The 26394-nt window shown below is 36.4% G+C and overlaps 1 protein-coding gene across 1 annotated transcript in view; it reads right to left on the minus strand.

Annotated features, from left to right (window-relative positions):
* The window catches only part of PIK3C2A (phosphatidylinositol-4-phosphate 3-kinase, catalytic subunit type 2 alpha), a 36473-nt gene that overhangs the window by 8306 nt on the left and 1773 nt on the right, over positions 1-26394 (minus strand). The window contains exons 2-22 of the mRNA XM_010192881.1: positions 21293-21393; positions 20276-20433; positions 16952-17072; positions 16161-16272; positions 15490-15569; positions 15322-15385; positions 13315-13458; positions 11131-11173; positions 10830-11043; positions 10626-10748; positions 8840-9007; positions 7263-7371; positions 6366-6508; positions 5584-5772; positions 5029-5122; positions 4665-4759; positions 4170-4350; positions 3426-3530; positions 2310-2402; positions 1796-1925; positions 180-316 (exon numbers count right to left, since the gene is read on the minus strand). Coding sequence (XP_010191183.1) covers positions 180-316; positions 1796-1925; positions 2310-2402; positions 3426-3530; positions 4170-4350; positions 4665-4759; positions 5029-5122; positions 5584-5772; positions 6366-6508; positions 7263-7371; positions 8840-9007; positions 10626-10748; positions 10830-11043; positions 11131-11173; positions 13315-13458; positions 15322-15385; positions 15490-15569; positions 16161-16272; positions 16952-17072; positions 20276-20433; positions 21293-21393 — 2604 coding nt within the window. The remainder of the gene's footprint in view (positions 1-179; positions 317-1795; positions 1926-2309; positions 2403-3425; positions 3531-4169; positions 4351-4664; positions 4760-5028; positions 5123-5583; positions 5773-6365; positions 6509-7262; positions 7372-8839; positions 9008-10625; positions 10749-10829; positions 11044-11130; positions 11174-13314; positions 13459-15321; positions 15386-15489; positions 15570-16160; positions 16273-16951; positions 17073-20275; positions 20434-21292; positions 21394-26394) is intronic.

A 26394-nucleotide genomic window follows, 5' to 3' on the forward strand; every position in this document is an offset into this window, starting at 1 on the left:
CTGTTTTAGTTATACAGGATTTTCATTTGCTCTTTAAGTATAGCGAAGAATTAAGTTTCCTAAAGATATAAAACAAAAATTTCAACGGAAGATTTAGAGTAAGGATTCCATTCTTTCCTAAAATAGTATTTATCCCTTTTAAAAGATCTTCAAGAAAGAACAACACTGAGAAAAGTTACCTTTTCATATTCCTCCTCTGTAGGATTATACTTTCGCAACCATTCTGCCAGAGGCTTGTCTTTAAAAGAACCTGTCACTCCATATTCCACTTGAATTTTCCTAAGTGTATCCGAAGCAGGAACAAGCTCTACCATGCCTTTATATAAAATATAACAAGCTGTATTTAACCCTCTCTAAGTTATATTGCATTTTCATTTTTCAGTAGAAACTTTCTTGACAACAATGGATTTAATCATCTTAGACCAGCTCCTTTCAAAACCCAGTTAAGCATAAAAATAGTGCTATGCTACTGAGCACTTCAACAGATATTACAAAGCATACCATGAAACACACGCAGCAATTTGAGTTAGGCCTACTTTACTACAATTAGTCACAGTTGCTAGAATGCACATATAAATTATACTTTGAATAACTGCTTTCTACTACATAAACTTGTGTTGTCTATAGGCAATAATTGCAAAACGTTTTGACGCTGACATTTCTCACACACTGTCATTCAGTCATCTAGTAACATGAACTACTGTCAAGCATTGAAACAGACAAGACTTGCTCCAGAAATAAGGCAGTGGGCTTTACATGGGGCCTTATTTTGGAGATACTATTTACTAGAAATATTTGTATAGCTAAATCATAAAAGGAAAGCATTTTAATTTTATTTCTGTCTTGGCAAAAGCTACTAAAGGCAAATTTGTAATTTATATTCATTTTTATTTTTCACTTTAAGTACTTTAGGAATACTGACATTAGCAACAGAAAAAGTAACATGTTATGCAAGCAAGTCATTGGTCAGAGTAGGAAGAAAAGCCGTGTTTTTCAAAAAAGCAGGTCTTGCATAAATAGAAGCTTTTTGCTTAGTTTTTCCAACCTGAATTTCCAAAATTTCCTGCACTTAAAAGTTCCAACATGCTCTTCTAGCACCTGACTGAAGAAATATTTAAGTTACTGTTTATCCTCTTAAAGACCTTGTGCCTCCTATCAACTAACTCTAGAGAACTAGTGACAACTAGCAACAGCATGTCAAAAGCACAGGGCAATATTTACACTCAAACTTAAGAGTTCTGTGATCTAGTTCACAAACTTCAAACACAGCCTCATATTCCCAAAGAACTTTTACCAGCATATGACACTAAATCTGAGTGACTGTGTCGCTGTGTGTGCAGGAGGTGTTTTAAAGTCATCTTCTTTTTGCATGTCTCAGTATATGAATGATACTCCCTGACTCAACTGCAGGAGATTCCAAATACCTTAGAATTTCAGTTTTGACCTCAATACTTTCTTTCACCATAACTAAGCTTTCAGAATCAGGATTACTATGGCACCATTATTTTGTTGTGTTGCAGTTAGGGCACTGAGAGAAACCTTAGCTTTTATTATCATATTTACTTGTCTGCAGCACTGTTCATTGACAACAGAACACAAGAATTTCAGGACTCAAGAGAAGGAACACATTTAAATGCAACTCAGCCATAAGGAAATTCAGAATAATTTAACTTGCTCTACTCTTGAGTACTGAATTCCTTGCACAGAAGGCTTCTGGCCTTCCACTGTTTCTTGGGCCTGCCTCTGCACAGAAATTTTTCAAGAAATTCACTGTAGGCAGCATCAGGTTTTGCACCTCGGTCCCTTCCAGTTGAGAGACACTTGAAGACAACCATCCGTAGGTCCAGTCCTTCCTGCAGCCAGATCTTATCCATAATCTTGATCATTTGTAAAGCCAACATATCTTGCCTCAGATCTTCTCCAACCTTAAATGGAAAAGCAAAAGTTACCTAGAGACGTAATATGCTTTCAGCAGAACTAAACTTCACAGAAATTGCTTTTTAGAAGTGATACATTATGCTACTTACTTCTTCATAGCTACACACTTAAAAATAGAGATAGATAACATTTAAGTTTTCACATACACACTGAATGTTACGTGTTGGAAGGTGCCTCAAAAGATCATCTAGTCCTGCCAGAGCAGTAGACTTACTTCCACATGTTACTTACAACCTGTTCAGACACTGGTTTCTAGATACACAGGAGCAAACTCACAAAATAACTAAGCTTACTGGTCTATGGTAAAGTTAATCGATACCAATGAACCACTCAACTTTTGATGTATCCTCCAATACACATGCAAGGCCTACCTTAAACATCACATTAATTTCTTCTCCCAGAGGGTCTGCATTTATCAGTGCAACTTTCAATGGTACTGCATTAGAGCTGAAGAAAGAACATGCCTGCAAGTAGATTTAAGAGTTAGAACTCAAAAAGGACTGCTCCTGCTAGCCCAGAAAACGAGACATTCTAACAACAAGCAGGTTTGACACACAATGTGCCTGTTCAGACTTTTAACACTGCAACTGTGGCAAATGTATGCTTCCTTGGAATAAAGAGCCCTGTGGCTCCTATTTGTTGAATTCTTGTACAAAACAAATAGCACTGCACAGCAATGTTTTGTGCTTCGTGAAGAGAAGAGCGACTAAAACATGGATAAATATTTTATCAGCAGCTCTTTTTGAAACCTAGAATATATTATAAAAAACAACAGGTATTTGCACATGTCTCAGTATTTTTCTCATTTATCTGTTCTCAAGTACATACTCATTATTTAATAGTTACACGAAAGGGAAAGCAAGAGGAACTGTCTCTCCACAGAGGATTAAATCCAGCATTTACAGACCTTTAGGTTCTCAGTCATGCATGATGATACAATCAAGGCTGTGTTTGAGTAGACAGTGTCAAACCTTGCAGAGCTGGTTTTCCTTGCGGGGAAACATAATTTAGCTGCCTCTCCTACATTACTTACTGGACCTTCACGATAAAATAAAGCTACTGTGTTCTTGGATTCAGTGCATCTCCTGGACAAGTAACAACAGGTAGTTTCACCTATTTAACAGTATCTACTCATTGTTTGAATCTTATAGCCTTGCTCAGTTCTCTTTTCTGACTACTACTAGAAGAGGACTATTTTGAATGGTTCCCTGCTTTACTATAACCAGGACTGCTGATCTCAAAAGAGACAAGGTCTGAAGAAATTATTATTACTACTTTTATTATAAAAGTACATCCATTTGTTTTACACAAGTATTTGTATAAGTTTTACCTTTGCTCAGCTAATTTCACTGCCTTGTTCAATCAGAATTTTTAAATAAAACTTTTCTGCCAGCATTCAAGCACCTCAATAGGTTTTTTTTCTTCGTAAAAGCTTTGCCTGTATCCAATTTTTACAAAAATATTTTGAAAATCTGAATGTGCAGTACCTTAATATTTAGCTCTTTTGCCACAAGACTGGGATTGAGAGGCAAACGGCATTTGTTCTTCAAGAAAAACAACTGCACACGCTCCATACCATTTTGCAAAGCAGCCTGCAGACCAAAGAAAATAAAAATTAAAAAAAAATAACAACAACAAAACAGCAACATTTTCCTAACTGGTGCATCTATAGAAAACTTCTGGACAATGTTGTCCATAAGTTAATGTTTTAACTCTTCAGTGTCAAAGGAATGCCAGAAATTTTAAGTGCTGTTTTAGCTATTAAAAGTACATAAGTCTAGCAGTCCAACACTCATATGACACAAGTTTATGGGGTTTTGGGGGTTTTGTTTGGATTTTTAGAGGTTCTGTTTTTGACTGAACCAGACCACAGCATCCCACTCTACCAAACTGTCAATTCATATTATTAGCCTATAAACAGATATCCCATTCTTTTGTATAATGAGATCATTCTTCAGCAATAACAGATTTAAATTCAGTTCCAGTTTATTGTACATAAAAACCATCTGACTTTCTTACCCTCACACAATCTTGTTTCAGATGACAAGAAATTTGACAAAAACATCAACTTCATTAAGCCATTAATTTGTTAAAATGCAGAGCAACAGATTCATAGATTTTCCTATATATCATATATAACATTTTATTGAACTAAAAAGGCAATTAAGGGGATTGTTTTAGGGGTATGCTTCGTCTAATCTTCCTAAAGAATATTAAAATCATATACACACCTGCCGAGCAGATCCACTTGTTTGCTTTACTTTTTCTGCTACCATTCCAAATAGCTGCACTAGTCTGGTTTGTTTCTCCAGCTCTTCCCTCAGCCTTTTTCCACAGACTGAAAGAAAAGCTCCAAGAATCTGCTCATACCTCACACCAAACTTTGTATCATGCAGTGTATCCTTAAGAAGCCTGAAATAAAGGATTTAAGTTAAGTTTTCCTAAGGAACATACTGCAAACAATGCAATATTAAGATATTAAAATATTTTAATGAATCAGTACTATATGTATCTGAAGTTACTGATAGATAGGAGATAAAAGACAATAAGTTTGTGCATCACAGAGGCATTTTCTTTTTTCATAAAAAACCCCAGGATCTATATTTTGTATACTCTCCTAACATTCATTGTTATGAACTACAATATTAAGAAATAATACATTTCTCTGTAACTATTAATGTTACAGTAAACATGTTATACGAACAGTGGAACAAAGAACATCTTACCAGTACAAGTAGTGTGCTATTCGAATACTTCCCAGTGCCCGAGCCATAAGAAATTTGACAAGAGCACTGTCAAGGTAGGTCTCATACTTCAATGCCTAACCACAAAGAAAAGTAAATGAGTCAAGTCTGCATTTAATTCCAGACGAAGACTGAGATTTTATGACTAATGCATAGGCATAATCAACACAAATCCATAGGGCAGTCACAGAGCTATTATTTACTTAAATTGTTTTCCCTACTATGCATTAAGGTTTTTAAGTACAGAGACATGCAATTGCACTTCTGCTACCAGTAATCAGCAATGCCTTTGGGTTTTGAACAGCAAAAAAAATTTTCAAACTTCATTGTAGGCAGAAAGTCTTACCTGCACAAATTGAGGGAGGAAATCTGTTAACTCATCATCACTTAATGTCTCTATCCAGTTCACAGCTGTATTTCTTACTTCCTGATCAGCAAACCTATAAAGTCACGACAAATCCACATTAAGTTTATTCTGTTCATGTAGGATTTTTTCTTCCTTCTTTGAGATCAGGTAGATGCAAATGAACCAATATAAAGTCTTTACCAGCTTAATAAAGGACCTACAAGTTGGACATCCTTCATTACCTAAGATACAAACACACATGTGTTTAGGACAAGCATACTAATCTCTCAAAACTTCTGTCTCGATAGCTTGGCTGTATAACTTGCTCTCCTGTCACAAATTAGATTTCAGAATCCTAACCACAGTTGTTATTCTTTCACTACATTACTTGGTTAAGCATGAGTCAGTAAAGTAAGCATGTGTTCTTTATAATTTGAAGAAAATTTAGCTTTTGTTACAAGCAATCCAGCAATACTTTCCACAAGAAAGCCATTCAATCTTCTACTGAAGTAACACACAGACACACACAAAACTTATTTACATTGGTTTTCTTACTTTGAATCAAGTAGTTCCAGTGCAGCTAAGGGTGATAAAGGGGGCCACTGTTGAAGTAATGCATATATTTCTGGAAGACTTGCCCAGTCCCAGTGAGGGGCACTAACCAGTATTTTTGGTAGGCTACTAGTATGACTATAACAATAATGTCTCTTGTCCCACAAAAATTCTTTATCTTCTTTTGATAGTCTGCAGATAAAAGCATTTCAGTTTATAACACACATTACAAACCATCAAAAAAATAGCCCCAATGGTACATTTAACACACAAAATGGAATGAAATTAAAACGGCTATTTCCTCCACAAAAGTGAGAAGCAAATTAAACAAACATTATGGAAACAGTTGTTCAATTTATAATTTTGGCAGGACAAAAATAAGTTTTAGTATAATCTGAAATAAACCAACACGTTAATGTTAGTTTGGTGCAGATGAGTGGGAAAGCCTGCCAGAAAAACTTTCACGGCATATGAACATCCACTGCTGAAACTGCCACTGCTCCCTGTAACTGAGGAACTGCCAAGCAGAAATAGGCATACATAACAGGCAGCCATAAGGGTAGCAATCATGTAGCAGGAGAGTATTACGACACTGGCCATAGAAAGCACAAGGAAATTCATTAAAACAGCACCATTATTTTGCAAGTTTAACTCAATTTCTTGTTTAAGCCTTCACAGGTCTTCAAAATACATTCTTTAATATGTCTCTAGTGTAAGAATGAATAGGCATTCCATACGCTAGGCCAGAAACTGTCACATACAAAGAGATAGAGATATTAACATACCCAATAGTGTTGTACTTTGAGAGAATGGCAAGGAGACGTTCTCTCAATGGTTTTTCTAATGTTTCCATGGAATGAGGCACAGTAGTCTTTGCAGCTTGAGGAATTTTATATTCAATATCAAAAGCATGAGATGGGAAGTCAATCTAAAAAGAAAAAAAAATAGATGAAAGCTTCCCTTTCCAGCAACCTCAGGTGTTGAGGCATCTGAACTCTTCAGTTCTACATGGATAACAGTTTTCAGATACTATTTCCCGAATATTTTTTTACCATCTCAATTCTTCTATGTAACTATGATCCTTAAACAGGCAACTGTGTTGCACAGTCCGGCAGTTGGACTGCTCCCCCAGTGATAATGCTTAGAGAGAAGACTAAATCACAGAACTATTAAAATCTGCACCAGTGGTTTCAACCCAACCACAAACTCTGACCATGTTTTGGGACTGCTAAGCCATGCCTAACAGGGTGCTTTCTCCTCCAAGGGGAGATTTGGACTCTGAATTTAGAATGAGATGTGGTTATGTTCTGTAAAGAAACTGGAATTGCTATTGTTTGGGTCTAGACAACTCCCACCTCAGCATACACTTCTACAGATCGCTTTTCAGAGATGTTCTCTCCCAGTACTGACAGCACATACTACCATGGCAGCACATACTACCACAGCACCTCCAATTTCTTTTACTTCAAGATAGTGATTCAATAACTGACTTGTATGCACTTAGAGCAGCTTTCCATTCTTTGCCCTTAATGCTTAGTAATCACTATTCTATACTAAGTTTCAAATATGACTTAGCAATATTTACAGTCTTCTGAAAACTTGAATTGATCTATTACTACTCATCTAAGAGTTACAAGTCATAACATTCAACCAAGACAGATCAAGTCAGAATTATATATAACCTGCAATACTATTCTTTCCATGTTTCCTTTCTTACTGGCCATTCCCAATGCATGATGTGGATGTGATGAGGTCCAGAGTTGCAAGAGCTTTGTCCCACAAGTTAACAATCTGAGGGAAAAAAAAAAAGGAGCCATGTACAGGTATTAGCATCACAGTTTTACTTCAACAATATATTAGTTATTAAAATACTATCTGGAGACGATCAATGATCACCACAAAGAAACCATTCAAATTATTAGTGTAGTATAGGAGGATAGTTCAAACTGAGTGTGTGTTTCTACTGCAGAAATATTAATTTATCTTATGACCAGTATGTCAACATTGACATTCAGAAAAGAACACAGTAAACCAAACTGTATTAGCCAATGTAGTTTGGAGCTTAAAAAAGGGAATTATGATCATCAAGTGTCAAATTAATGTATTTCTTTCATTGGCTGTCTTCTGTACTTTTAATCCTTTAAAACGCTGCATACAACTTTTAGGTGGAAAAGGCAGAGGAAAAAGTTCAGCTGACCCAGCTAAACTAAGTGCTCCCTTATTTCTTAAAAGAAAAGGAGTACTTTTGCCTCTGAGGTATAAACTGAACACCCACATCTTCCTACCCTTTCAGGAGAAAAAAAAAGAATAGGCATGCGAATATCAGACATCTCCATTTGCCTGGACTTTCCACATTACGAGATTCTGCAAGCACATATCAGATCAAGTTTGTGTTTGCCAGTTTATTCCTAATATTAATATTGTTTCCAATTGTAGTAAGGCACATCCCAGGGATACGATGGAAGCACAGCACACGGTTTACCTGCTGTCCGGATTCTGTTCTGTATTGCACTGGACACTATTTCTGTTAAAACCAAGGCTTGCTGCAAACGCTTTCTTTTGCAAGCTGCATTCTTTATCACAAGAATGCTCATCAACTGGCTAAGAACTGGGTGTTTACACTAAATCTGTTAAAATAGAAGTGAATACTGACTGTACTGCCTCTAGCCAATATAATGTACTTTTAGATCTTCTAATCAGATATTAGAACACATGAAATGCCACCTAACAAGACCATGTTCTTTCAGTAGCAGGGAGGCTATCAATTCAGTAGACAGTGACACCTGCAGATACTTTAACTGCATATAACTTACAGGGCAACCAACACCTGAATGTAAGTGGATTCCTCAAAGGACAGCTTGAGTCACACTTGCATACTCAGCTGCTGCATACTTACAAATAGTTGGTACGAACATGACCTCTTCTGGCCCATATTACTATGAAGATTTCCTGCAAATAAAACCCCTCTCATCCAAACAATATTCAATTTCCTCCAGCAGGTAAGTTTTGTCAGCCAGTTAGACAGAAGTATTACAACACATAACTCTGTATTGTACCCTATTTAATTGAAGGTATTATTTCTGAAACAATGTAGTTTACAGTTCTTGTCTCCATCATGGCCTACAATTAGTGGCAGAGAAGCAGTTTCTATGGTTATGAGAGCTTTATATATATAGTTAAATATATATAGTTAGAATTACGGTAAGCATTATATAGAGTAAATCATACTAATAGTCTTACCCATGTTTTGGCTACTTACCTCCTAAAATCAAAAAGAGGTAGAGAAACCTGACCCAAAATTTCTGGGCCCTTTCTCTGCTTATTTGAGTCAGGAGAACTCCCACTACTTTGACGTAGGATACCAAACAAAGTCAGACATAAGACTGATTCCAAAGGCAGCTGTGAAATCTGGATGGGGAAAATTATTCTGTAAAATAAAAGCATTAAAAACAAGTCAGAGGAAAGGCAGTTGTTAATAAGTTACAGGCTTATCCATATAATCTGTCAATGCCTCTTGTTTTCAGAAAGTTAATTAACACTTAAGAACAGGTGTTACATTTCCATGCAATCGTATTTCACTCCACTATCTCCTGTACCAGTTTGCAAAACCTGCTAAGTTACACCTCTGCACTGTAGCCAGATCTGGAAAAACACTTTAATATTTGTTAAATCATATTCCTTACACAGAACTGCAATGTCCAGCATAACCAATCTTCCCACTCTACTCACTAGGAATTCCATGTTTGCCACCTCCTAATCTCTCAGATTTAAAGAGTCAGCTGACAATGGTTTTCCATCCAAATGAGAGAATCTGTTGAGAAATACTGAAAGCTAAACTCATATGGTACAAAACCAGAACCCATAAAGAAAGCATCCGAGGAATATACTGAGCAATTCAAACTCAGATTTTTGTTTACTTTTTTATTGCTTAGTGTTCTTTAAGTTTGATTTTTCTGTAACACATCAAAATACCATTCTAAAAGCTGTCACAATGAATTACTAAGCATTACTGATTTTAAGTTACACTATAACACACTACAACTGTATTAAGCATCTTACAAGCAATCTAGCACCTCTTTCACTGTAATAGAGTAGTAGTCGCCAGCAAGTGATCTGACAATTAATCTCTTGCATCATCGGGATAAAAAAGGGTAGTTGGAGTACTCTCTGAAGGCAGGTATTCTAGAACCTGAAACTCCCAATCCTGGTCTGAAATAGTTTTTTACTGTAGCGTTTCAGGGTATTCCTCAGGGTCTCTGACCTTTAAAAACAGTCAGGAAAACTGATACAGGGCAACATGGAGCTCACCTGATGCTCCAGTTACAACAGCCTGCCTGATAACTATTTACTGGAAAACAGCAAGCTGTGTGTTGGTAACGAGAAATATTTTCCCCTCTGAGTTACTACCTGTTGCCCACCATCCTCTCTCTATTTCTTCTCTGCATGCCCTTCCTTCTTCCTTTCTACCCTCTTCCCCTGCCCCATAAAGAGAAACTGAAGTTTAGCAGCTCAAACTAGACATTCTCATGTACTATACAGACTGATACTCTTATGCACTTAGGTATCTGCTCTCTTCATAAGAATAATCCTAAATTAGCTTTTTAAATTTAGATAAAGTTGTTACAGGGTATTTAGAACAAAAAACCAATTCAGCATTAATGTCAGAAAAAGCGAGTTCCTTTTCCTCCCTGTTTACATAAATTGACCACTGCTTATAAGCAAATTTTATTCATCCTTTAAGCAGCACAACCTGTTCCAATTACAAGGAATGCTATAACCTTCCCTCTCCTTATAACTGTATACTACAAACACATTAGCACATGGCACTTGTCCAGCATTTCCATTACCACTTAAAATGAGTAGCAAAATATCATTTGGAAAAATATTTCTGATTTTCGTCAGTAAGTCTCACACATTGTTCTTTCAACTCTTCAAATGAAATCAAAAGCAAGAGTTGCTTGAATGACTGTATTCAGCAGCTAACTAGGTAGGCACTAGCTAAGACAAAATATCTTAGTGAGTCTTAACATGCTGAATTCACTTACAGTTCATCCCATTTAATCAAGTAGAAGAAGTTCTTGTACGTGCCAACCTTCTTTGACTGAACAGGTTTAAACAGATCTTTTCCATTATGGGTCAGAGAACAAATCAAGTAGTATTTTTCATAACTAGATAAGGAAAAGAAAGTAAATTAAACAAACAAAAAAAATCTATAAGAGAATGAATTTTACAATTAATAAATTACTCACTTTGATACCCAACCAGGAGAAATTCCATGAGCAGCAAATATTGTGAACTGGAGATGTTCTGTAGCAGTCCATGCTTCCTTGGTACTCATACTATCTTTTTGAAAAGTTGCTGAAGAACTGCTACATGGATTCGTGTGGAGTTGCAGAAGAGCCTCTACCGCTCTTGTTAACAGATCCATGCTCACTTTCAGAGGGTTTTCGGGCTGCAGTGAACCTAAATTATAATTTACCTTTAATGTATATCTTCTTGAAAGAACCTCCTAAAAGCAGTTCTTAAATTTTATTTAAAAACTTCACTCACCAGATGAGCTCTTGCTAATGTCATCACCACATCTGAAGGTCACCTACACAGTAAAGTTAGAGTAAATTTCAATACCAAGAAGCTCATAATTATTTTCCATTGCTCTTCGGTATCTTGTAAAAATGATGAAACACCTGAATTAGGCCTATATTTGGGTTCATGTAACATCTTTTTACTAAAAGTTCCTCAGGAGTTAACTGACAGCATCACAATTTCCGTATCACGCAGCAACTATTCATCAAGTTCAGAAGTTAAGTATTGTCAAGACACAACTACTTTGATACCTTTTATGAACTCTTAAAAGACACAATATATTAGAATTCTGCTCGGGATACTCAACTTCTGAGATCAAACTTGGTCAGGGCTGTTATGGATGAAACCAGAAGCTGTTAGCTTTATTACCCAGTAATTTAAGTCTGAACAGCTGTTTTGTTTGTGACATTTGTCAAGGTGTCTTTTGTAGGCAGAGTTACTGTAACTTACAGAATTAAAAAAAAAAGTTCAACAACAGGGAAAAGTGAGCAGTGACTACTGTCACTTTGTACTCTCCGCAGTGTTTGCTTCTTAGTCTGCTAAAATGGAAGTCTAAACACGACAGGGTATTGCAGCAATGTCTAGTCTCAACAAGGACACTGTTCAAGCCAACAGGTAACAAACAAACCATGGGAATTTACTCCCTTCTAATAAGGGCTTCATGAAAAATTCAGCTTCTGATAAAACTAGAACTTTTAATGAAAACTAAGTTTGTTATTAAAAACAAAACCAAGAATTCCTAATACTTTAGAGAAAGTCAAAGAAGTTTGCCACAGCTGCTGCAGGAGAATGAAAGCTGTCCTTACACTTTTAGTGCATCTTGTCAGCATTAACTAACAAAACACTTTCTTATAAGAAACATGCAGAAACTGCAGAGAGGGTTGGGGAGGGGCAGGAATCACAATCACAATCACATCGATTTCCCCTTTCAGAAAAACTGCTGTATTTTTCTGCCATACTTGACAAGTAGTCCCAGTACCGGGATGCCAAACTGCTGAAGTGGTACTATATGTAATTTTCTACTTGACAATCTACTGCTTTCCTTTACTTTCTAGCCACTTCTTCCAACCACAAAACAACTACTTAAAAAAAATTAGAAAATTCAAACAATCTTACATAACGTTTAGATAAAACTGCTCCAATCTTTAAGCAATTTTGTTTCTGAAAGCAGTCCTATGCCTTCACACACATTACTGTTTAAGCCAACGCCCATCACAAGGGAATTGCAGGGTGTTACTGATAACCAAGTATCTTTTTCAAATTCTACAGTGATAGTGTTATTTTTGGAAGTTATTTGTACACTGTAATTTAATTATTTCTAGAGTTTTATCCTATCAAAAAGCAAACACTGAAGAAACATTTGATACACTGTAGTTCACTAAGTTTTCTTAATATATCTCCAGCATTTCCCTGCAAAAATTTTAGTTCTTGTGATAACTATTTGGTCTGAACATTTTGCAAGGCTTCTGCTCAGTATTACAAATACATCACTGAACTGAAGAAGCCAAAAGCAAATAGAATAGCACAAGAATAGCCACTCCAATCAGGCAGCAGAACAAAAGAAATAGCATTACAAGACTACTTAGCTTTTTCTATTTGCACTTCTCCATTTAAGGACTGTTTTTGACAATGTGACTTGAAACAAATTCTGCTCAAGTGAGCTGTTCATTGTAAGGCACTTTTATCATCAAAATCTCTGCTAGAGAGGTTTTTTTTGTCCATATGCTCAGAAATGCAGAAGTATTAACTGTTAGAGTTTTAAGACACTATTGCTATTCACACAAATACTGCATAGAAAATACATTATATTAATTCCTCCTTTAAGCACAACTGCATTGATTTTAGAGAGCATGAGCTAGCCGTCAGTTACCCTTGATCAGATGCTGTGATCAAGTCTGTAGTTACAGAACCAGAAAACTATTTTAGAACTAGTTTTTAAAAAGTCACTATTTAGAACAGGAAAGCATTCCAAGAGCAAGTGATTAATGCATTAATAAGAGATGTTAAAATAAATGGAAGATATAAGGTAGACTTAAAAAAATAACCCTGACTAAACAGTTGTTGGTATTCGCAACTATCAAAGATTATGAAATAGTATTTATCAGTGTTAAAAGCATAGCTCAGAATGCAATTTTTAGTGTGAAAGTTTACCTCAGCATTTTTAGTCCTCGGAAGATTAACAGCCCTCCTTAGCTTCTTTACTGATTCTGTTATTGCAGGAGTCTCTACACAATCCAAGGCACAACAGATTTTTCTGACAGTCTTAATTACGTGATCTACTGCTTTGTGCTGATTCTAATAAGGAATATAAGAGGGAACAGATTGATCTGACCATAGTTGTGAAGCCCAGTATTGCTTTAATTTTTATTACTTTAGAATGAAGCACCAAGAAAATTTCATTATGAGATGCATATCTTAATGACATTAAACTGTGGTATAACAACTTGACTGAACAAAAAAACTCAGTACTGAGAACTCCCCTGTAGCTCATTATCAATGCCAAAAACATAGTAGTACAGATACTAGAATGGGGTCCCAGGAAACATTAGGAGGTTTCCAACCATTTTTCTATTAAGCTGTTGGCAGTATTTTCTAATTATACATTAAGCACAAATTCCCTTATGGCATAAAAAGCAAGTGTAGTTCACAAAAGGATATTCAATTAGTGTGAGGAAGGAATGGCTAAAGAAGCAGTGTCTCAATTTCAGCCCTCTTAATACAAACATATAGGTTCACGTTACGTTTACACTACAGCATAGCTTCCATAATGGAACTTCATCTTTTTTTTTTACTTCACTTTAATATACTTTTGAAGAAAGATTGTTGCAGCTTTTGAGTTACGTATTATTTACTTTAAATGGTTCTTCCAGATGAAGCAATTGCAAACTGTCATATTGGAGAAGGAAGGGAATCTTAACAAGAATCTTCTTTGAAAGAAAGAGATCAGCCTCTTACCAGAGAATGAAAATGCTGATAGGCCACTTAAGATGAAGTCAACACGGTCCTAATATTCCTTTCCTTCTCTTCAAATAGAAGGAAAGCCACTTAATTTAAATCTAAATTATAGAATCACAGAATGGTTTGGGTTGGAAGGGACCTTAAAGCTCATCCAGTCCAACCCCTGCCATGGGCAGGGACACCTCCACCAGACCAGGCTGCTCAAAGCCCCATCCAACCTGACCTTGAACACATTCAGGAAGGGGGCATCCACAACTTCTCTGGGCAATCTGTTCTGTAGTGGAAATGAAGAGTACTGTAATTAAGTCATTTCAACACTTCTTACAGAAACTGTTTAAGAAACAGTTATCTAATGTTTAAGAATGTAAGTCTCCAAGTCACATTACTATCAGGAGTTAAACTAAGCTTCTCTTTTAGAAATGAGTAAAGCGGGTTATCCTCAGTTAGCTTTTGCATTTGGGAAGTCAAACTACTTCACATGCAAGCTGTTTTAAGCAACCTATCATACACTGAACTAGACAATGGTTTTGACAGTTAATCCAAGAGTGCAGAATAAGATGTTATTACTCTTTTTGTAAAACTTACTTGTAAACATGCTTCAGTTATAACCTCCTGTGTAACTCCCACCAGGTTGCCCAGGGAAGCTGTGGATGCCCCCTCCCTGGAAGTGTTCAAGGCCAGGTTGGATGGGGCTTTGAACAGCCTGGTCTGGTGGAGGTGTCCTTGCCCATGGCAGGGGTTGGACTGGATGAGCTTTAAGGTCCCTTCCAACCCAAACCATTCTGTGATTCTATGATTGTACACAACTCTTATGGCTCACTTTTGTGTAGATTTTTACCTGTTAGCAATATCTCATTTGTGGCTGACAACAACTGACAGTCAGGATTCAGACCTTTTCCTTATTCACCTAAATTAATTCTAATTAATTCTTCTGGCACTTTTGAGGAAAAGGTTATTTTGCACCCCAGGTTTTGAAAGACACCTTTCCAGTTGTGACGATTATGTAATAACTAGCTGTCAAGAAAAGCCAGGAAGGAAAGAGGAAAAGCAGTCTAGAAATCCACAATTACGAATTTACTTTTAGCAGTTTGTTCACATCTCCATTTCCCCAAAAACAGCTGGATTAAAAAACTTTTAGGTATCGCATTAGTAAACTTTTCATGCTTCTTTTGGTTCCTCAATAATTTACAATAACCTTACCTCATTTTTAAGAGCTACGTTAACTTGCTCGCGATACACATCAAGAAGCTCTTCAATAGAAGACCTGCAAGAAATAGTAGCTATTGAACACAAATGCGAGAGCATAAGATAACCTTGGTCAGAAACTCAGCAGTGAGCCTGATTACTAAAACACCCACGTAACATTACCTTATAATAGGTTCTCTGAAAGGCTTTTCTACTTTGTAGAGGTGTTTGGTTAGATGTATGGGTGTTCTATCATCATCTTCCTGCAATAAGATATTAGATATTAAGTCCAGTTCTCACCTTTCTATAGACTGTAACACAGCTTTAGAAGTTTAATTAGTAGTATCTGTGGAGTAGAAGGGGAAAGATCAAAGATGACCTCTTCAAAGGGAAAAGGAAATAACTAATTAATAGCCTATGAAACATGTACACATTGGGACAGGGGGAAGGGGCAAGAAACAGCAGTTAAGTGCCTAACTATGCAGTTATTAACTATTCCTCCCTTCCTCTTTGATGCACTGATACATTTCTAATTAAAACAAAAAAGTTAAGAATGGCTTTTGAGTTTAACTCTGAAATTTGCTACTTCTCTATCAGACCTCAAGTTTAGTCCAAATGCTTGCATACTTTTTCCAGCTATAGTATTTGGTCTAATAAAACAGATTATCCTTATTTATGTTATTTGCCTTGTAAAAATTCAGTATTTAACTTCCTCTTAGCATAAGAGAATATAATTCCCAACACCAAGCACACTAATTTATTAGTCATCGAAAAAGGTTACAACTCAGATTCATCAACTCTGATGTGAACTCCCAACCTCACAGATTTATATTGCTCTAGGAGATGATACTGACCGTTCGTGCCAGATCTCTGCATATTGCACTATGGGTCAAGAGCTGTAGTTTGATTTCTGTATCCCACTTCCGACAGTTCTGAATATATTCATGACTTCCTACACAATGCTTGCTGTTAAATAAAATTAAAACTACAGTTACACCAAAAATAGAGTTTTTTGAAAAAATTCACATGGAATATTTAAGACAATCTGTTGGCTAAAAATAAGGAAATGGTGAATCAACCTCCCCATCACACTACTTGAACTGATTTTTACTTCTGCTGAAATTTTCGTACACTATTACAGATACCTAAAGTTTCTGTTAGCTACCATTGCTAACACTGAAACCAAATATTCTAGCCTAGAAAACTAGTGTGGATTTGTAAACCATTAGTTAGAAAAACAAACAAACAAAACAGATTATTAGAAATCATAAATAGATTTTTTTTTTCCTGGTTGCTGGGATCTGAAGAGCAGCTGAAAACTACAACATCCACCTATAGAAATGCTCTTGAAATCTGAATCTTCAAAAAAAAAAATCCAAAACAAAAAAACCCAAAACCAAACCCATTTGTTTTCAACACAACAGATGGCAGATCAGAACAGATTTCTAGGAAGCTGCTGAAAATTTACTTTCCTTTATCCTAGTGCAACTCAAAGACTTCTGATCTGTGTGCAGAATGTGACTTGTCTACATTTTTAAAATTCCTGTTTTCACACATGTAGTCGTTAAAGATATACTTTCCAGTAACTGTGCAACGAAAAAGTATGGTGAAAAAGTATGGTATTAATGAAAAAGAGATTGCTTACTTCTGTAAAACTTCTTCTTGGCCACAGACTTTCAGTATGTAGCTGCCAATGTCCACTTCATTCAAGTCATCATGCACCCAGCAAAGTGCCTGCATTATTATAAGCTCAACAGGGGAACTCACTGTTTAAAGAAATTGCATCTCAAGGTTAAACATTAATCCATAGCAAGTGGTATTAACCATCGTTCCCTCACAAATTGTAGTTATTTTATGAAATTCATTTTTATACTTGTAAAGAATGCTCTTGTAATACTATAATCTCCTAAATTCCATAGCTTGAGATCTTTACTTTTTTCCCTAAGAAAGGCATCTTATAAAACCTGCCTGTAGACTAAGAACTCAATGAATCCTTTTAAAATTAGGATACAGTATAGTCACTTGACCAAAAGTACAAGAACAGTCTTTAGTCTTTTATGTGACGATAGCCTTTTAAAAAAAAAAAAAAATTAAAAATTTGCCTTATTTAACAAGAACTTAATAGGAAAATGATCCCAGAGCTGCTTAAAGTTTAAAAACAATTATCCAAAGAACTGGAGACAGAACTTCTCTGTTTGTTCTGCTCTTGGGGAAGGAAGCAGCAGCTGTACTAGAGGCAAATCCTACTGAAAGTCCTTTTTAATTGTTCCTTTCAATTTGTCTAGGGCAGTTTCTAGATTGTACAGATCAGACCTCAGTAGGCATTACTAAGCCTTTGCAAAAATCGACTCTTAACTACCAGTACTTTCACATGAGGCTCCAAACACCTTTTTGGAAAACAGTCTCTCCATCCAGCATCTTCTCTTCCAGAGCAAGAGAAATAATCCCAGTCAAACTCCAAATGCATTTCCCACAGCCACAAGCTGACACTGACCAAAAAAATACACAGATTTGTTTTAACACCAGAAATGTTTGGAGTACAAAATGCTCTCTACTCCTCCCTACCCAGTTTCTGAAATTCTCCTTTAAATCACTTGCAAAAAATGCCACTAAGTGCCTCAGAATTCTTTTAAAAAAACCCGTTGTATAAAAGAACTTATTTTTTCGTCAGTACTTTTGGGGTTATTTCCACGCCTCCAGAGTCTTTCCTAATTTTCCTGAATTGTTTTTTAAAGAATGAAATGTTACTACTATGGTAGATACAGAGGTGCAGTGTCACAACAATAATTTCCACAAGATAACACAAGTGCTTAATCTCATTACAAGATGACTCGTTATTACAAGCATAGATAGCATAGATTTGATAGCATGTAACGAATGAGTATGTGGAATTTAAGAACAAGGAATGAAAAGTATGGTTTCAGAAACACTATTTAACTTATTTTTAAGACTATTTAACTGATTATTAATCTAGAGTGAAACTGATGTACTATGTTCAGCAGAGGATATGATGGTTAGTAGAGAGAAATGATGCAGTAAGCTTATGGGCTATAGTCACAGGCTACATTGTCCAAGGTCTGCCAGTCCTGCAAAGCCCAGTAGAGTGATGCAAAGATGTTACCACCGTCTTCCCACCCTCTGTCTTACTGGAAGACACTCACTTGTTGCTGACATGCAGTGATTGCTCAAGTAGACTTGTACTTCCATGTAAAGTCTAATAAACGAATGTAAAATGAATTGGTACACCTAAATAAGCTCTAAAGTTCATCCGTTTCCCTCCTGGGTCCTTTCCACACATGGAATTGTCAGAACACTGAAAGGCTACAGTTCCTTCTGAGCAGGACTGAAAGTCATAGTAAAGTAGTTCTAGGATTACGATGCCAAAGATATGAAACAATTTGACATAGAACAGAAGGAATTAAAGGAAGTGAATAACCAAGTATGCATATTACTAGTCATGTATGAGCTACAGATAGCTAACTTTCACTAGCTAAGCAAGACAAGTAGTTTGACTGTTATTAGTTTCAGCATCAAAAACATGACGAGTGCAGAAAAGCACAAAGAATAAGATGCGTGGGGCTAGAATGCAAAACACACTCCAAGGTATTCACAAGACTTCTAGAAATAAAGAGCTGAAGCCATAACATTTTAGTTATGCTACCAAAGTCTTTTTTAGGAAAGGATTAAGGCTGTATTAGGAAAGCGTAATCTTAAGAATGACTAGCAGAAACCCGTCCTAGCCTATACTTACAGTCCACCTCATTTTTTAACAAAAGAGTATTAAAATCACAGAAGAGTAACTGTAAGGTCCAACAAATTATTATAGAATGAAAACACATGTACTGAGAGCTTGTTTTCCAATACAGCAGCTAGTTTGAGTAATAGAGCATTTTCATTTCTTCTGAGAACAACCAACTCCAAAGCATCTATACTGTTAACAGATAGAGAGACAAATCACAAAGAACTACCACAGCGCAGACTCGCTACCAGGTGACACGGCCTGGGAACAGGAACCCTCTCAAAGGCTAAGAGGCTACAGCAGTATAGAGACTAAAAAGTGAGTTGCTCCTCAGATAATTTATTATCAGTTATTTTATCACCAAGAACTGACAGAAGTTGACAGCATTCAGAATTACAGTCTTTAACACTGACTGTTAAAGTCAAGACTGCACAGAGAACATGAATTTATGTACAAGAACAAGGCAAACCTAAAAGTTCCACCTCAAACTAATCACAGAACAGTTCAAGTTTGAAAGGACCTTTAAAGATCCAACCCATGTGCAGGGACATCTTCCACTAGACCAAGCTGCTCAAAGCCCCATCCAACTTGGCCTTGTACACATTCAGGAAGGGGGCATCCACAACTTCTCTGGGCAACCTGTTCCAGCAGTGTATACTGCTGGTTACCCACAAAACCAGGCAGATAGCTGTGGCACATCACAACAGTATTATTCCAGTGTTTGTGTTCGTAAGCATATATTGAAGTCAAGTAATAGATAATTTCAGTGCTTATTCTTATTTCCCAAAAGCAATTAGTCTGTAATTTCAGACAGCCTGCAAGAGTTCAAATAAACACTTCAAGAGTGTTGAAACAAAAAAAAAATTAAGTTAACACTTAAGAATCTCAGTCCTGGTGTCACTGTCCCCTCAATTACCATAAAGCAGGTCAAACTACTGAAAAACTGTTTTAACATTCCCAGCTGTGGACAGAATAGTGTCTCTGGTTTGCTTGGCTTTCCTTTTCAAAAAATGTTTCACTTCGTCAGCATCTAAATATTTTCTGATGGAGACACTGACTCAGAATTAGGTTACCTTCAGTTACCTTTTTCACATTCCCCACAAGCAATCCATGCACTTGAGACCCAGTAGTTACAAAAACCGAAAGCCGTTGGCCTAGACTAAGTCTGCAGTCTTAACCCAGCATTCTAAGTCTTACAAGCAAGCTCCAGTTCAAAGAGCAGAAACGTACCATCACACGTAAAAGTTACTGGTTGCTGGAATTCTTCAATTTCTATAGAAACCTTGATACTGGCACTCTCCCCACTTATATTTCTTTGCAGCATGACTGGACTCAGCACAAAGCCTGGATTTGTTTGCCAATTAGCATAAGGAAACTTGGTCCTCAATCTGCAAGTAGAGAAGGTTTATGAAACATTGCAATGGATAAGTTTAAGAATAAAGCAAAACAACACGGTAATAACCACAAGCCAGAACAGTAAATACCACCTTTTGCTCTTTACCTAAGTTGTATGTACAAAACAACATTTAATTTTTCTGCTCTCAACAGAACACTGCCCACAATAATTATACAAGTATTAGTTACAGGGGAAAAAAAAAAACCTTAGCTTATAATTAGGGAGGTTTTCCATCTACCTTAAAACATTTAATAGGTCAATGCTTACAGGACAGATCCAGCTTCTGCAGAAGCTGAGCCCTAAAACAGTTTTTAAAAAGCTAATCTATAGGATTTGCTGAAAATTAATTTAAAAACCCAGTAATTTCCTTTATGTACAAAAGACCATAAAACTCTTTATGTTTTAATTTTCCGAAGTCTGATCTGAATTTAGGTACTATGCAGAAACTATTTATTCCAAGTTGTAGAAGTTGAAAAAGAGGCTTAAATTAAGGGAAAGGCTTTTATTTAGGACACAAACAGTATAAAACATTCTCCTAATAATGAACAGACAGCAATTTGAGAGCTGCTTATAAGAACAAGGAAAAAAGTGAGAGGCAAGTCACAGGACCAAGAGAATAAAGATGGGACATAACAATCCAAAAACCTTAGTACTGACAGCTTAACAATTCTGTTGCATTCTTGAAAAACAAGACAAAACCAGGAAAATATAAGATAAGAAAAGGGAAAGGACACATACTGAAATCCACCCCAAACAAAAACGTAGGACTTGACCTGTTAACCTAACTGAGAATGAGTTATTTAGCCTTTTTTGTTCTTCTGAAAGCTTATTTGTGTTCAGTAATTTCTTACTTCATAACTGCTTGAGAAAAAGCTGATAGTTCTTGATTCTGCCCTTCAATTTCTTGGAGAAGCACGTTTTCTGTCAGCACGCCAGTGGTCCCATTGTCTTTCTGCAACTCAAAGATAACATGGTATTTAAATAGCTGCAAACATATTCCTGTAGCCAGGAAGGCCATTTTCTGGGGTCTGATGTTTACTATCAGTTTTATGTCTACTTCTATAATGAGAAAAATGTATATCATTACTAAGTAGAGGAGTAAAAATATACTGGACCTGAGACTGCTTTACAGAAGGTTTTGGGGTTTTTTTACAGCATCATTATTTGTTAAGTTGCAAGCATAACAGCTCCTGAGCTCTCAACAGTGAGCTGCTGCACTACAATTTGGTTAGATTTTGCTGAACTGGAGGAGGAAGACAAATATTTTTTCCTTCTACTTCCGCAATTCAGCCCTCAGTATCATCACAGAAAGAAGCATCACACATTACCTCTGTCCATGATTACCTTTTCCTACAAATCAGGAAGAGATAAATTGTACACAGGAATGAAATAGCATTCAGAACACTGAATTCAGAAGTAATCTGGTGGTATCACATTACTGCTGTTTTAATCCTTTGTGCACCCATCAGCTCCCAGAAATGTAAACCACAGCCTTGGAAGTACCCAACCCAGAAAACCACAATTGCTAAAAGAAAACCGCAGTTTCAAACAACAAAATTTAATAAACATTTAAAAAAAACCACAAACAAAAAAACTGAAGCCGTTTTTAATCCATATTTGTTTCTGAACCAATTCACAATACAGCCATACAAATGCTAGCATATACAAAAAGCAGAGCAGCTGGAACAAGAAGTGGCATTGAGGTGGAACTCAATTGCCTGCAGTTACCACTGGTCCGAAGCGCTCATGGAACTCCAGTGAGATACTCCCTAAAATAAGCTGATCTTGAGGAGTTTGCAAATGTCCAACCTAGGGTCACTGTGCACAGAGGATAAAGCCTTCTGACCAGTTACATTTTACATCCAGAGCTTTTACAGTGCTTATAGAAACCTTTAAGCCACCTAGAAGTCCAGGAAAAAAGCAGATTGCACTAGTTTTTATGCAAGCCATCACAATTTGTTAATACTTGAAACAGTGAATAATTACCTAACTAGTATGTGGGTTATTTATTAGCTGACAAAGTTAGCCACACATCTAATTTCACTGGCACGTATTAGACAATATAGTCAAATCAGCCTGTCTCAGAAAAGGGGTCAACTCTGACAAAGGCAGAGCTAAGGACTATAACATCTTTTCTTTTTAGCACTTTCTTTCTCAAATTAAGTTGTTTAATCAGTATAGTATAAACTTAGAAGGGATAATATATATAATCCAGAATTGCCAGTTGAATGCAGTTAAACTAGTTATTTCAGCTAAAATATTTGCTTCATAAACACTGATCAGTTTAAAACGATAAATTATAGATAAGTGGAGATTAGCCATGACATGGGAATAAATTAGAGCAGGAAGCTGTAACGCCATAAAACCTCGAATAAGATTCGGCAGTATGTATAATACCTTAAATTTAAAAGGTTCTTCCACTCTAACATCTCAGACAAGTCCTATCACATAAAGATACTTCTGCACAACTACGCAAGCCCTGCTGACAAACCTGTACAATTGTATCTAGTACAAGTATTTGTTAAGCAATTACACATTAACAAAAGAAAGAATCATACAAGGAAACAGGAAGTTAACATGCAAAATGAAAGGTAAACACCTCTGATAAAGCTTCAACTAACTGCTGGTCAGCACTCAACACAAGACTTGCATCATTTCAAACCAAGAAGCTGGCTATATAAATATTAAATTCTGCTTAAGAACTCTTTTAAACAGCTTAAGCAATACTACAAATAAGTATTCAAAGAACTCTGCAACTCCAGAGTATAAACACAGTACACATGGAATTACTTAGTCACATTAGTGATGTAGTATCGCTGCTTTACAACACTATGAGACACTTAAATTATTTACAGCAAAAATTGCACGTTATTGTGCTGTGAAATTCAAAGTTTAGGGAAATACAAGGCTTTTGTACACATGCACACTTAGCCGGGGTAAACAAATTCTATAGTAATCAGCAAATTAAAAATAAATAAATAAATAAATAAATAAATATTTCCCTACCTACAGTTGACCTCAGGGTCACATCTTTTACAAATATGTATTGCTATTTAAAAATCCATTGGACTCAGATTATAATGGTTTTGAGCAACAAGTAGGATTTTATTCTAACTTTCAGATGAGCAAGTCTAAGAGGTGCAAAAGCCATCAGTTAAACAGGAAATTACTTTGGCCTTTCAGGCCAAACCAGATAAACAGTTCATATCAGCACAGCCTGCAGAAAATAGAAGTGGTCTGCAAAGACAATTACTCAACAATAAAAAGCAAACTCAAAACCCAGGACATTACCAGACATCAAGTTAAATTAAACTCCACGAGTATTTAAAGCCACAAGACACATCAGCTCTGTGGAGAGCAAAGATAGAGCAGGCAACATCTAAAATAGGACAAAAGTATGACTTTGCCTCTGCTTTCAGAAAGGAGAGTGACAAACACTGAAGTACTTAAAGGGGAATACTGAATACATAGATACTTCATAAAATATGAAGCAAAACTCAAAGCAACCTTTTGATTCAACGGATTAAATGACAATCAAAATATATGACTAGAATTTTTTACTAATAGTTTTGTTTAAAGGGGCAGTGAGACAGTTTTTCAAGGGAAAAAAAAAGATCCAGACTAGTCAGAATGCAAGACTTCAGAACACACTTTGAAGGGAATGAATACCTTGTGGTAAATGGGATAAAACAGAACTGCCAAAAAATAGAGGCTAACTCTGCTTTCCTACCATATCAGATGGAAAATTATTTAAACTACAAAATAAGGTAGTAGCACAGGATGGGCAAAAGACAAAGCAAAAGCTACAGTTTGTGTTGACAGGCTATTCATTTGAAAGACTCATCTTCAAATCTATTTATCAGCTTCTTTAATAACTCAGCACAAGCAGCAGAAACAACCTTCTTGATAATTTGTCTTGTATCATCAGCTAACTTTGTGATACAGAACAGGACTGAAGTATTACGTCAAAACTAGTTAACCACAGACTGGAAGAACACAAGCGTAAAGTAAATCTTGAACCTTCAGTTGGGCATTGCAAAAAGTCTGCTATACATACTGCAGGACTCTGATATCAACTGAGAACTTGTTCGAAAAAGATGGTGGCTTGAGGAAATCCAGTCTATTAAGTGATTACAGGATCAATTTGTGCTGTTGTGATGCCATCATGAATAAAGCAAATGCAATAAAAGTGTACCATGCAGGATGCTCCTACCTACAATGAAGGGTTTATTCACGCCACTGTATAAGGCACATGGTGCACTCCACTCTCACAGAGAACTAAAATTCTCATTTTAGTCTTCCCAGAAAAGTGACAAGAAAGAGAAGCTATCACACAGAAGTTGCAATAGAAGCTGACAGTCACTATTTCTTGTAACAACTTGAGGTAAAGATCAAAATTATTATTCTAAATACCTGCTGTTCTATCCTGTTAAGAAAAATATTTGCTAAGAGCTAGTTATGAATGCATTTCTACCAAAAATCAGATGCCTGATAAGGACAGCGAGGGTCTGGAAGAGCCTTTAAATCAAGAGTAGCAGGAGAAAGAGACCACATGGGAAGGCAAAGCTTGAGCGTTTTATGAATCAGTTAATGCACGATCTGCACATAGCGTGGGATTGGACTTGACAAACAGAAAAGGCCTTTTTAAATCCTACGTTCCTGAAAAGAACCAGGAATTCATAAAACCATATTTCATTCAGCAACTACTTCCGACAGACACCATCTTAGAAGCACTAATACAACCTAGTCCAGCTATCCCTGTCAATAGTTACATTACAACCAAACACCACTGGAAAACTGCAAACACATCCCTAGATGACATGACAAACACGACTAAAGCAGCAAACAGCTGCAGAGCCCACATTTACATGCCTCTCCAAATACTAGGAGATAACTGAGTTCACGTATCACACCTCAACAGTGAATGGAAAAAAAATTAAGACGTAATGTTAAAAATGGGATCTCTCAAAAACAGAGTTAAAGGACTTATTTGGGTTTAGGGGGGCTTTTGTTGGTCCTTCTCCACTGGCCTTCTGTTAAACTTTTGCCAGAATTCTGACAACTAGCCCAGAAAACCAGGAAATCCTTCAAATAAGGAGCCAAAAATTTCACTTCAATGGAAATTTAGATAGCCCCTTAAGCAGAAGGCTAGGAAATGTTCATTCTTCAAAAACAAACCAAACCATAAACCACACAACAGAAACAAAAACCTCCCCAGAATTAAGGTGCAATTTGGAAAAGATCCTTGACTGTAAGAGTTGTTTTTTATGGCACGTCCCTGGCCTACTAAAAACACCTAGAAACACAGTATGTAAAATTCAAAACAGCTGCAGTCCAAAGTCTCCAAGGCAAAGAAGTCTTCCACTCTGCTGCCTCTAACCAGTTTCTACAAATACAGTTTTTCCTGCCAGTATCACACCCTTGCCCGAGTGTTGGCTTTTCCAAAGGCTTCTCCTTCAGTTTTTGTACTCTACCAAGAAATAAAAATACCGAAGTATTCACACTCACTTTCTAGTGAGGTAACCAATATTTCAAAACAATCTGGTTTTATGATTAAATTATCACAAAAATAATTGTAAAAGACAGGAAAATTTAAATATTTTAGTAGTTTACAGGACTCGGAAAAGGGTAGGATGCACTGAATTAACCAGATGAGATTGCCACAGTATTGATCATCTGCTGTACAACTTAGTTTTGATACAAACTGTATGTGCTCAATGTCCAAAAAGATGAGTGTCAAAGCCAAGGCCTCTGTTAACATTTTTGTCTTGAAATTTTTATGAAAGCGATCCTGATCCTTAAGCAGAAATCACCCTTTTGTCTTGCCTGGTAAAAGGAGCATCACACAAAAATGGTCCTCCTTCTTCCAGAAGCAGTACAGGGTTTCTGACCCAACAGGCATCCAACCTTCCAGGACAGTATAACCAAAAGGTTCAGTTATGACCTCTTTAGC

Source organism: Mesitornis unicolor, unplaced genomic scaffold, assembly GCF_000695765.1.
Source record: "Mesitornis unicolor isolate BGI_N332 unplaced genomic scaffold, ASM69576v1 scaffold16289, whole genome shotgun sequence".
Lineage (NCBI taxonomy): Eukaryota > Metazoa > Chordata > Aves > Mesitornithiformes > Mesitornithidae > Mesitornis > Mesitornis unicolor.